General features: G+C 35.4%; 4 protein-coding genes across 5 annotated transcripts; 1 reads left to right on the top strand and 3 right to left on the bottom strand.

The window, feature by feature from the left end:
* The first annotated feature begins 1,162 nt into the window (after nt 1-1,162).
* LOAG_08716 lies at nt 1,163-3,717 on the top strand. Of its 2 annotated transcripts, none has more exons than XM_020447781.1 (6): nt 1,163-1,355; nt 1,997-2,073; nt 2,375-2,542; nt 2,707-2,835; nt 3,022-3,150; nt 3,291-3,717. In XM_020447781.1, the coding sequence occupies exons 1-6, from the start codon at nt 1,303-1,305 to the stop codon at nt 3,314-3,316; spliced, it is 582 nt and encodes a 193-aa protein (XP_020302027.1). In that variant the 5' UTR covers nt 1,163-1,302; the 3' UTR covers nt 3,317-3,717. The 2 variants fall into 2 exon arrangements, with proteins under 2 accessions (XP_020302027.1, XP_020307472.1); XM_020447782.1 differs by having other exon boundaries at nt 2,707-2,896.
* A 534-nt stretch (nt 3,718-4,251) lies between these two features.
* On the bottom strand, nt 4,252-7,341 carry LOAG_08715 (hypothetical protein). The gene is made up of 8 exons (XM_020447780.1): nt 6,841-7,341; nt 6,583-6,678; nt 6,387-6,487; nt 6,083-6,233; nt 5,802-5,913; nt 5,476-5,533; nt 5,156-5,256; nt 4,252-4,872 (listed from the first exon to the last, which is right to left on the bottom strand). The coding sequence occupies exons 1-8, from the start codon at nt 6,852-6,854 to the stop codon at nt 4,843-4,845; spliced, it is 663 nt and encodes a 220-aa protein (XP_020302026.1). The 5' UTR covers nt 6,855-7,341; the 3' UTR covers nt 4,252-4,842.
* Nucleotides 7,342-8,188: 847 nt separating this feature from the next.
* On the bottom strand, nt 8,189-9,239 carry LOAG_08714 (ubiquitin-conjugating enzyme E2 N; the record flags this gene model as incomplete). Its single annotated transcript, XM_003144244.1, has 2 exons — nt 8,189-8,367; nt 8,960-9,239. 2 exons carry the CDS (start codon nt 9,237-9,239, stop codon nt 8,189-8,191), a joined length of 459 nt encoding a protein of 152 aa, XP_003144292.1.
* A 440-nt stretch (nt 9,240-9,679) lies between these two features.
* Nucleotides 9,680-11,179, bottom strand: LOAG_08713 (hypothetical protein). Its single transcript, XM_020447779.1, has 5 exons — nt 11,091-11,179; nt 10,679-10,803; nt 10,305-10,446; nt 10,003-10,085; nt 9,680-9,848 (listed from the first exon to the last, which is right to left on the bottom strand). The coding sequence occupies exons 1-5, from the start codon at nt 11,167-11,169 to the stop codon at nt 9,765-9,767; spliced, it is 513 nt and encodes a 170-aa protein (XP_020302025.1). The 5' UTR covers nt 11,170-11,179; the 3' UTR covers nt 9,680-9,764.
* Between the last annotated feature and the right edge of the window lie 736 nt (nt 11,180-11,915).

The raw sequence follows: 11,915 nt of genomic DNA, 5'->3' as shown, positions 1-11,915 counted from the left end.
ACACACACACACACACACACACACACACACACACACACACACACACACACACACACACACACACACACACACACACACACACCACACACACACACACACACACACACACATACCACACATCAGATAGGCACAGGCAGACACACACATATATATATATATACACAGACAGACAGATCTATACACACATCCTCCAATATTCATTGATTTCGACGTTCCACGCATTGACAGCAATTATTTTTGCAAACGTACGAGTCTTTCCAGCACTGTATTAGGGGGCGTAATGAACTAAGCAGGATACTACCTGGAATCATTCCGGATTGAGCAAGTCCTGATTCCCGAATGGATACCAATATGACATTCTTCTAATTGCACCACTGCAAACAGGCCGTAAAAATGAGAGCATCTATGTTAATATCATCGATCCAGTGAATGAATGGATGAATGGATGATGAATGGACACTAGCATACTTGGCCAAACATGTGATACCAACTTGGATGGCCTAGTTTTGGCTTCTGTTTTTCGCGCAAAAACACAAACTTACTTTGCGGTTTCACTCTTTTGGTCACTTCAAACGTTATTTGAGAATTCTAATTCATTCATGCCTTTCGTCATCCTTTCACGAGTTCACTGTTAAACGAATGACACGTGATGCTCACGTGGTACTAAGTTTACTGAAATTTCATTTTCAGCACTAATCAATCGCGTCCCTTTTTCATCCCTTCTCATTTCAATAACATTTTCCTATACAATATGAATCAATATTGTTATCAAGTTTTTGAAGAGGGAAAGTGAAAAAAGAATTTTGGATATTTTCAATTTTCCGTTCTTATTGTATATACATGGCAAAAAGTTCATTTTTTTTTCATTTCCAACAAATTTATATGCATAGATGCAGTCCCTAAATGTTTCGAAATTTCTAGAAACTGGAACTTTCTAGAACGTCTGTTTTCCTTTATTATTTATTATCAGTGTGTGATTGGTTTCTTTTATTGATTTGTTTTTTGTTTTTTTTTTCTTGATGATTAGAGAAGAAAATGTTGTGCAAAATATGACATACTTTCTGGCTGTTCTATCATTTATGCAAATCGAAATTTGCCATTAGTTAGCTAATTTCCAATTTAACATTGTTTCAACCTCTTATTCTCACTGTTACGTTTTCTTCTATTTCTGAGCGGTGCCGTTGCATTTGCGGTTTGATAATCAGCGAAACGATTGGGCTGTAAGTCATAAATTGTCATCGAATCATTTTTGAATAGGATTGTGTAGTGGTTGTATCTTTATTTGGACGTAATAAATCGAAAATGTCATCTCCAAGTGCTGGTAAACGACGAATGGATACAGATGTGATAAAGTTGTGAGTTTCTTTTATATACTTTTCCATATTTTTCTTCGCTTTTTCTTATGAGAAAATTGTATTTTGGTAACTTAAATGTAGTCATGTTGACAGTCAACCAAACGATTGGGCAGTAGGTCATAAAGTCGTGTAAAAGGCTGGGTAGAGAGGAGATTACGAAGGTGTCAGATGATTGCATGACTGCGAAGAAAATACATTGTTTATAAGGGATGAATAGGGATTCTCCCGCTATCAGATAGATATCGAAACAAGAAATTGGTCACTGATCCTTTCCCAAGAAATATTCTCTAGTAATAACATGTAACACACTAGATATTAAAAGGAACAGGACTTTTCCCATTCCTTTTTTTATTATATTTCGTCTTATCATTAAAAAAAATTGAAATTGTAATTAAATATGGAAGGTATGAGGACCATTGTTCGTCTTTTCCAACATTTTCTTAACAATCTTTTTTGCATTGCTTCTTTCCTGAAGTTTGTCGTGACATTTACCTTTCTTAGCTTAAATATGAGAAATTCAGAGTAAGCTTAAGAACATGGTTTATATTTTTCCAAAAAACAGGTTCGGAGATATTGACCTTGAATGTTATCATCCATTGTATTGATTCCCAAGGAGCGCATTCCGCATTACATCATTTCAGGATCGAAAGTAAACATGAAGTGACGATCACAGGTGGGATTAATGAATTTGCTGTGAAGTTTCATGGTCCGAAGGGGAGTAAGTCTTTGTTCTTAACTTTAGTCTTTGTTCTTAACTTTACTGAAGTGTATTGTAGGATGTTTTAGACTGTTTTGTTTGAGTTATCAAGTCTTTCACACGTATCAGAGTACGACAGAGCTTACCAAGCATTCAAAGCAGGATATCTCATTGTGGTGTATGACGGAAGGCTTACTATGCCGACCGTCTTATCCTTTCACAGAACCGTCAGTTTTTTTTTCAGCTCAGTAGGCAGCAAGTACCATTATTGGCATAAATTTGTGAAAAATTGAGTTTTTGCCTTAAATTTTATCTTTTGTAGCTGCTTATGAAGGAGGGGTATGGCGTGTTCGCGTTGATCTGCCCGAAAAGTATCCCTTCAAATCACCATCCATTGGTTTCATGAACCGCATTTATCATCCGAATATTGATGAAGCATCCGGCACTGTTTGCCTTGATGTAATTAACCAAGCTTGGACTGCTCTATACGGTAATTATTATTATTATTATTATTGCTATTATTATAAAGTAAAATAACAATAGTTCAAGTAGTGCAAAAAACACTCCGCTTAGTTACATCTAGGAAAAGACAAACATGGTTTTTTTTTGAATGTGTAAGTACTGAAGGCATGAATGTTATTTTAACACTTGCAGATCTCGCAAACATTTTCGAATCATTCTTGCCCCAGCTGCTAACGTATCCTAATCCAACGGATCCGTTGAACGGTGATGCTGCTGCACTGTACCTACATAAGCCTGAAGAATTCAAGAAAAAGTGCCGAGGTTCGTGGTCACAAGTTATCTTGACATAAATGTCAAGATACCTCGGGATGTGAAATATGAGGTGTTTGGCAAAATAATTACTTTCATGCACCTTATCAGGCTAAACTGACTGCAAAGGATTGTAGCCTTTGAAAACAAATCAAAGATCGGAAAAGACTTTACTTTGTATGTTTTTTCCAATTACAGAATATGTGCTTAAATATGCTAGTGAGGAAGCTCTGAGGAACTGTATCAATACAGAAGAGGTTAACAAGGAACCTCAGAGCTCGTCGAGTGGAGATGAATCGAGCTCCACCATTTCTGATTTTACGGAAGGTATATTTTAACTGACAGTACTGACATTTCCATTTTTTATTGGAAAGTTACAGTAATGGTAAAACCTTATTTGTTAGAGTGACTACGTCATTCTAGTGCTTAAGCTTCTCACGTCTATTATTTAGCGAATATATTTGCAGACGAAACGCAGGGAATGGAACTGTAGTTCGTTGTTGTACAGCAACATTTATGAATGATGAAGATATCGTTTTTCCTGTACATATTATAATCACTCAAGGAAATCATATACGATTTGATTATATTTTTGAATGTTCATGTTATGCATGAGTTTTCTCTAATATTCTTCACACCGTAAAGGTGATATATCGAGTTATAGTTAATCCAGGAACCCTTTATGGATACCTCACTACTTTCTCCAACCCCTTTAAACCTGTTCCCCATTTACCCATAGTTTATCAGTACTTTTGCAGACCCATTGTGATGCATTTATGAAGCAGTCCTTGCTAGGCAACTATACTATGTCACTAACTACTGTTGTAAATAATATCCCTATTCACCAACTGTATGTCTAAGATGTGGAATGGTTTAGATGATCTTAAATTTTTGTCTGCACATTTCCACATTCAATTCTTTCAAAAAAAGCAAAGATGTCTTTTTTCCCGAAACCCTCTTCCGAATGCTACATCTGGGTTATAAGGAGATAAACGGAAATGGACAAACTCATTCATAACTTTTCCAGTCCATCTTTGTTCTTCCTACATTAACAAGCCCAGTTAATCCATCCCCATGTCTAAAAAATTTTCCAAAATATGAAGTAAAACCATTGTTTCGTAGATTCCTTTTACTGCACGCGCTAATTTGGTGTTTGATAAATGAGGATAACGTTCACAGGTCACTCGTCTTTCTTGTCAAAGTTGTTGGCCATCCGGCATGTGAAAAGTTGGAAGATATGTTACGCTGCTGCTGTACTTGTTTTACGCCTGCACGCGTAAAATTTTGGTGGACCAACATCACTCGTGAAAAGCAGATGAGCTGCACTGAAGAATGTTTGGTAACGTCTTACAACACTTTTGGATTCTGACATGTCAACAAACTTCCAACTTTGATCAGGCTTCACTGCACACTCTTGCGTACAGAATATGTCAAAGTTTATTCGTAAAATGCCGGAATTTACGTAAAATATATAGCAAATTAAAAGACACGACACTGGAAGCAAAGAATTAAGTAACCCAGATTGCAAATCAACAGTCGGGACATATGAAGTACAATCGATAAACTACCATAACTGAAGTTCACAGATCACAATGAATTCATCGATAAACTCAAAAGTAAAAACGGTTGGGAACATGACCTACCACTAAATAGTCACTGAAAAAATGGCTTCCTCCTATGTCTGCTTCAAGAAAATGGAAACACATAGTACCGTAAAAATAATGAACTGAGAGATTCAAAAGAAAGTGTGAGGAAAAGATCTGCCCAATAAAGATAACAACTGAATGGATTAAGCAGGTAGAACCACCGATCTTAAACACATTTTAGTTTTAATTTTAAACATAAATGCTCGGCAGTCCCCTGCTATCCGCTCGTAAATATTTCAGCAAGAATTAAATGGTACTATTTTTAAAAATAACCTAAGGGTAATTTCGAAAAAAAACAATACAAATGAAAAGAAATATTGAATATATACTTCATCATATTTCTATGCAGCTGGTAATAAATGCACGCACAACATCAATCTTCTTTCTTGTCTCCACTCGCTTTCTGAAAAACGTTACATATCTCGAGAAGCCTGTTTTGTACTATTTTCACTATTCGATGACTTTCACAAGCATCGCTTTTCACGCAATTTTTTGTGGCTACGAAAAACTGTTTTAAAAAATTCTTCAACAGAAGAGGAAGGAAATTAAAATCAAAGGCCGGATTAAAAGCATAAAGAATCCTTAATGTTTACATATTTCAATTAGACAAACGGTTCCGGAGTTCCCGTTTTTCTCCCTTCAAAACGGAACCAGTCATTACTATTTAGAAAAAGTGAGAAGCTTACCTCAGCCTGCTTAAGCAAGCCGCAAACGCGGTCATATTCTCGTTGAAGACCCTCCGTTTGCTCCTTCATAGTATCTCTATCCACTTGTGCTGATTTCAGTTCTACAAAATAACTCAAATACGAAACATGCAATAATCGATATTATTAATGGAAAAGTTAAAGGAAATGGCGTGATAAACCGTTATTGTCCGCACTAACTAAAGTTCATATTTGTTCAAATCCAATGTACACTAGGCATTAACAACCAGGATCGAAATAAGCAATACACCGAACCGCTGGATATTCTTCTCACCCGAATGCACGAAACAGATAAACAGTACCTTTGCCGAGCTCTTCAACTTGTCGCTCTAGTTCCTTTTCCCTTTCGTTATCGCCATACTAAAATAAATGATCTCAACTGATCAGATTCAAATTATTTTCTTCCTCAATGAAAGACTGAAAGATGAGTGTTGGGAGCAGGAAAAGAAAAGTGAGTTTTTATGACTTAAAATAGACCAGCAACAGGATCCTCACGACATCCGACAATTTCAGTAACTGGATAAGTTAATATAACTGATGATTATCAAATAAATGGGCAGTGTCAATATATTCAGAGTCTACCCAGCAAAGAGAATTGCCAGTTTCTATGTATGGCAATTATTCGTACCATGTAAGATTTTGCCGTTTTGGATGCACTTTCAGCTTGCTTCATTGCAGCTTCAGCAGCGGCTTCAAGCAATGCTCCACGAGAAAGAAGTGCAACTATCCGTTTAATAACTCTAAAAAAAAGTCTCCAAAAAGGAACGGTATGAATTCCATATTAATTATTTCTGTATAGAAAGAAGCTACTTCAATCCTTCAAAAGCAGATGAGACCAGTACCTACTATCGTTTTCAAAAACTGTAAGGAAAGAAATGCATGTTTTCACAACTTTCAAAATAAACAAACAGGAAAAGCAAAAGTGCAAATCCAGAAATATAAAGATTTCGTTGAGCACGGAAAAGCCGCATATGGACAACATTTTCTGAATCTGCAGTATGACGAATTGAAGCCTCTATTGCGACTTCACCTGCATATTTCCGCACTTCTCGAATAGCATCTAAAATAATTTTTCATTTGTAAAATAATGTCAGTAACAGAAATTATTTGTTCAAATTATTTATAAGAAAGCATTGATTTCCCCTGGAAAAGAATGCAAAACCTAACCTGCTAGAAAGATTCGAAAATGAATAGAAAAGAAAAAAACTCCGACCTGCAAAGAGAAGCAAAAGGATACAGAGAGTAGAAATGAAGTAAACATTTGCGTGTTTTTCGAACGTCTTCACGAGGCGACTTTTGAAGAATTTACTCCATCTGTAAAAAAAATGAAATGGAAAGAATGTTAATTTACGCTGAATCTTTTAGAAAATAAGCGATAATGACCAAAAATTCCTTGTAAAATGACTCACAATGTTGGACGAATCCAAGGTAAAAGTAACAAAAGTACAACCGCTATTTCTAAATATAAAATCAGTGCCACAACGAACCACTGAAGCGTCATTTCCCTGAAAACCAAATAGTCATTTGCGAACACAGAAACACAAAACAAACCCATCAACCCCCCTCCCCCGAAATAATCTTTTAATGATGTTGAACTAATGGAGAGTGAAGAAGTCTGAAGCCAATCAATTATCGTACTCGAAATCAGAAAAAATACAAACGCTCACGCAGATGCAAACATTGATGACCTTAAAACATTTGTGACCCATCGCTAACAAGTACAGCACTTTTTATGCAAAAGCAGAAACAAATACACAGCGAGCGTAACAGTGGGGTAAGAAATTTTAGGATAAGACTGCATCCTATAGATTCTCTGGAAGAGAACACAAGGTGGATGAGATATGTATGAACAAATAAAGTAAAACTAGAGAAATATCAAACAAACACAATCGCAATTACATAAACGAGTAAGGGAGAAACGATTGATGAGAACAAAAAAAAAAAATGTACAAACCAACTGGTGATTTAGTGTGCTACAACTCAAATCCTTATTCTTTAATGATGATCCAGATTGCACGAGAAAGGCACTCCACGGTAAACAAAATACCACCTACAACTAAATCCTAAAATCAGATTCCGATTCCTAATGCCGGTTACACTCTGAAACTCGAAAGAAACATTTATCAGGTCCAAGGTTTTTATATTCAGCTACTTTAAATCAAGAAGACTATACGACTGTTTAGCAATACATACTTATCACATCCTAAAAGTAGTGATAGGTTCTATGATCCTATGATTCCTAACAAATCTTCGTGTTTAATGCAGTTAATCCTTGATGCCTTATTCACAAAAATTTCCTCACAAGTATCTCAATTTATTAACCTTACCAGTTATAAAAATGTCACGAACAATACAGTTAATCAGGAGTTCACTTATAATACCGGCCTCGAAATTTAGATCGACAAAGAATGGAAATATACAAGTAATATTTGGAAATGTCAGTTCTTCAAGTGCCAAAACAATGGAACAGATGAAAGCGTTTTACAAATACCGTTAGTTAAGAATATTATGCAAACAGTATAAACATCAACCGTCTTATTAAAAATGTGGACATTTAGATATTTGGTGCGTGGAAATGAAGTCAACTTTGCTGCACCAAAAGATGTTTAATTCATGTCGAAAGATAAAGAGAAACAAAAGATCTAATCTTTCGCTCAGATTTTTGAAAATAAGCCATATAGATGGGAACTTAAATCAAGAAAATTCGAATAACTCGAATTGTTGCGTAGCTTGAAAGGTTTCGAAGAGGATTTTACACAAAATATAAGGCTTCAAAAAGATTCTTGTACGTTATTTTTAAGTAATATGCAAGATCCGAAAAAATTCTGACATAAAAATTGAAGATTTACAAGTTTCGAACAAATCCAAATATTTCAAAATATTTCAATGTAAACTCTACCAGGATTTTCAATTAGATGTTGTATCAAAACTTTAATTTTATCTGATAAATGGAACTGATTCAAAAGTTTTATGATCCAATGAAAATGATTTCAACTTTCGCCACATGTAAATTTATTACTGTCCATTTGCATGGATACGAGTCCATTCCTGCGCTATACGAATTGCATCACTTTCGTTACTTTTCCACTGTTCTGCAACATCTGTTGCTAACGGATCGTCTGGATTCGGAGCTGATAGTAAGGCTTGAATTGATAATAACACTGTACGGATTTGGAGTGCCGGAGACCACTTGTCTGAAAAAAACCTACTAAAAATTTTCGATTCTGTTCATAAGCAATAAGGTTCCTTCAAACGAAGTAGGTTGTTATTGTCCAATACAGTTGTTGTCCTTCCCTCTGATACAACCTTTACTTTTTGAACGTGAACATAATGAGATAGGATTATTTGGATGAAATTTCTGGAAAAGGCTAACGATACTACACTGATTTGACCCACTAGACAGTTAATCCGTCAGATTATTCAAAAATTTCAACAGGTCTATAAAGAGAAATACGCTTTTAGTACAATATAAAACTAGTAAAACTGAACTACACACCAAATACAGTTCTGCTAGATTCATCTGCTTTCTTCGTCAACTGTCTTTATTCCGACATGTTTTCTCCATAAAAAAAAAATTTTTTGGGAGTTCAACCAAGCAGTCTCTCTATCTACTTGTATTTATCATCAGCAATATGTGATACCAATTGACTGTTGATGCACTTTTTCTTGCGGCTGCGATGGGAATAATTAACTTGCACATTTGATTAAAAATCCCGCCTTGTATATGATCACAAAGAGATACTCCAATCACCCATCAACCATCATGTATTTCATACAAATACAAACCTTTGAGAATATCGAGACATATTCGCCCCAATTTATCGATATTCGGGTGATATATTTTGGTCATGAAACGCACTTTTGGAGCTGCCATCGGATACTCTTCAGGTAGAAAGAGTTCTAACTTGAATACTCCACCAGCAAATGGACTACCTTCTGGCCCTGCGATAATCACATGGAAATAACGCGCATTGTTGTCATCCGGCACAGCTGAAATCCCAGGAACAGGATCTGCTATCAGCCGCTGCGTCTCTTTTGCAATACGTCGCGGTAACGCTCCTGCCATACTGAATCCTATCCAATAATGAAACAGAAGCCTTGAAATTACAAAACTGTTTTGTATTAGAATCTGATAAGCACTTTTTCAGTTGGAATGTCTTCTCAGTCCCACACGGCTCTTTTCTACAGGATACAGAAAAAAGATATAAGACCAACTATCTTAACACCCTTTAATCCTACTAAAGAAAGTAGCACAAAATACGCAGCTCTAGAAAAACGACCACTCTCGACCAAAGATTGAATCAATGGATTTCACATAATAATTCCCATAGACTATTGTCAATATCTAAAAATCTGTGGCTCCTATTCGTTAAAGCTGTTAAATCTCAACGCACTATCCTCATATATCGCCAAGATGTTAGGGTATAACGTGAGTGACTATATAAGACCTCTTTATGAAAGATAAAAGAGTGGGAAAACCAAAAGAATATAAGACAAATATTAAAACTACTTTATTTAATCAATAACAAAAACAATGAAGACAACAATAGATTTCATCCAAAAATAAATTAAATCCAATGCAGAAAAAATATCACAGTTCGCTTTTCACATATTTTGGCTTCAATTCTACAATCTTAGCTACGTACTCCGATTTTTCAGTGCACCCCTTACATTCCTGAAATTTCCAAAAAATTATGCATTGTGAACGGCTCTTCATAATATTGTACATCCACTGGAAGCAAAGAATTCCAGAACTTCCTGGGAAAAACAAATCGCACTCAAAGAAAATGATACCAGCACAGCAAGTGAGAAAAAAAAATCGAACGTACCTCGCCCCAGTCCTCAAGAACTTTCTTCAATTCTTTAACTCTTAACTTTTTTAGATCAACCGTTTTCCAATCAATACTCTTATCTGGAAAACATCCGGAAGTAATTTATCTTATAATTATAGCCATCACACAAGTCTTATTAAATACCACTGTGGAAAAAAAAACTGTACAAGTACAGCAGAACTAATTGGTTCAAAATCCTTTTCTAGTAATTTTTTTTTTGACCCAAAGAGGAAAACATCATGTTAAATAGTGCTTGTCTTAGTATCATCATTTAACTAAAAAAAATACATGAGAAGCACCAAATTTCAGTTCGCAAATCTGTGAATCCATTGTGCGTAATTTTTCGCAAACTTTTTCCACCGGCATAGACCAAGATAATGGTTTCACCACATCATTCATAATAGAAGTGGCGGATTCAGGTAAAGCACCAATGTAAAAACACTGAAACGACCTAAGGTAAAGGGCCGAGTTTCAAAATTTGTTGGAACTTTTTATCTAAAACTAATATAAATATCTTAAAGAATTCATTGCAAGTGAGCATTCCATTAACAGCTTGAGAAGAACAAAATAAATTCACTCATCAAGATTTCCGAGCAAGAAAATTCAGCAAGAAAATTCGATAAATCGATGCAATGTAACGTTTTATATTAAAACTAAAATATGGAAAACGCACAAATTTGTTCTCTCTTCCTTTTGTTCCGCCGCAGTGCTCCCTCAGTGCCTCGTCGATTTTACTTATATCACCATGATCACTCACCGCCATACTGTCCATCACATCATGTAAAACTTTCTCGCACACTGCAAAACAAAACATCCTCTTTCTGATTTCTGTCTAAATTGGGAAGCTTAGATGTGTTTAATAGAAGTAAATATCACAGTTGTCGAGTCGAGTTGAAATTCCAATTACCCCAACTTCTTAAATCACGCTAGCATATGCTAGATTATGATTGCTTCGAATTAAATTGTCTGTTGCTAAGCATTCAATACAAGATGGTTTCATTTTTCATTTCCTCTCGCGTACCTCTAAGCAACAATACCAACCCTTAATTTATTACATACTTGTATCATCATTAATGGTACCAAACCTTCACATGATTGTTGTCGTTTGGCATACAGAAGATACGGTAGAAATAACGAAACGAGCAAGTTAACAGTCCACATCATACCTGAAAGTATCAATTGAACCGGTGACTTCACATATACATGCAAACTTCGATTTACACCTGTCCTAACGTGAGAACCAAACATTAAAACGCAGAATATACGCACTACAACCGTCACCCAAAGTCGCAAAACCAACAAATAAACACCTACGGCTTTTAAAGACTTTTAAAGTATGCGTGGCTTAAACGATTCGATCTGAACAGATAGACCCCATATGCAATCTTTTCATCCCAACATTAATGATATGATCGATGACTGTTTGAGCTGTTCTTATGCAATATTTTTCCTTTTCAAGTCTTTTTCTTTCTTTTTTTTTAAATAGGATACTCCTCGATCATACTACTTCAAACCATACACGAACTATTTATACCTTACAAAATTGTTTCAGGAATGAGTCATGTTGTATTTTTCATCCAAAAGAATGAGATAAAACACTGAATAAGTTAGATTTTGATTTCGGTTAATCCTGAAAGTAACTTATTGTTTAGAGAGGACTTGAATGATGCTCAAATATCCATCTGATACTTTTATTACACAATTCTTGTTAGGATTATCAGATTTCAGACAACATTATGTCTGCATCTTTCTTCATGAAACTTCACGAATGTGAAGTTTCATTGACTATTTCCTGAATAATACCAATGCATTCTGCGAGCTAATTTTGCATGCTAATAAATATTCATATGCATATGCTTTCATTATAAAGGAAAGAGAGAGAGAGGAAGAGAGAGAGAGAGAGAGAGAGT

Source organism: Loa loa, assembly GCF_000183805.2.
Source record: "Loa loa unplaced genomic scaffold supercont3.3, whole genome shotgun sequence".
Taxonomy (NCBI): domain Eukaryota; kingdom Metazoa; phylum Nematoda; class Chromadorea; order Rhabditida; family Onchocercidae; genus Loa; species Loa loa.
Note: the sequence above shows the minus strand (reverse complement) of the source record. Positions and strands in the feature narration are given on the sequence as shown.

What these genes read in the sequence shown, in the direction of transcription:
- LOAG_08716 (XM_020447781.1), top strand. Translation starts at nt 1,303, where the DNA reads ATGTCATCTCCAAGTGCTGGTAAACGACGAATGGATACAGATGTGATA. An exon ending in GTTTCATGGTCCGAAGGGGA is followed by an intron (nt 2,074 to 2,374) that starts GTAAGTCTTTGT and finishes TATCTTTTGTAG; the next exon opens with CTGCTTATGAAGGAGGGGTA. An exon ending in AGCTTGGACTGCTCTATACG is followed by an intron (nt 2,543 to 2,706) that starts GTAATTATTATT and finishes TAACACTTGCAG; the next exon opens with ATCTCGCAAACATTTTCGAA.
- LOAG_08715 (XM_020447780.1), bottom strand. An exon ending in AAACGGCAAAATCTTACATG is followed by an intron (nt 5,534 to 5,801) that starts GTACGAATAATT and finishes CATTTATTTTAG; the next exon opens with TATGGCGATAACGAAAGGGA. An exon ending in AGTTGAAGAGCTCGGCAAAG is followed by an intron (nt 5,257 to 5,475) that starts GTACTGTTTATC and finishes GTTATTTTGTAG; the next exon opens with AACTGAAATCAGCACAAGTG.
- LOAG_08713 (XM_020447779.1), bottom strand. Translation starts at nt 11,169, where the DNA reads ATGATGTGGACTGTTAACTTGCTCGTTTCGTTATTTCTACCGTATCTT. An exon ending in ACGACAACAATCATGTGAAG is followed by an intron (nt 10,804 to 11,090) that starts GTTTGGTACCAT and finishes TTTGTTTTGCAG; the next exon opens with TGTGCGAGAAAGTTTTACAT. An exon ending in TTCTTGAGGACTGGGGCGAG is followed by an intron (nt 9,849 to 10,002) that starts GTACGTTCGATT and finishes TGGAAATTTCAG; the next exon opens with GAATGTAAGGGGTGCACTGA.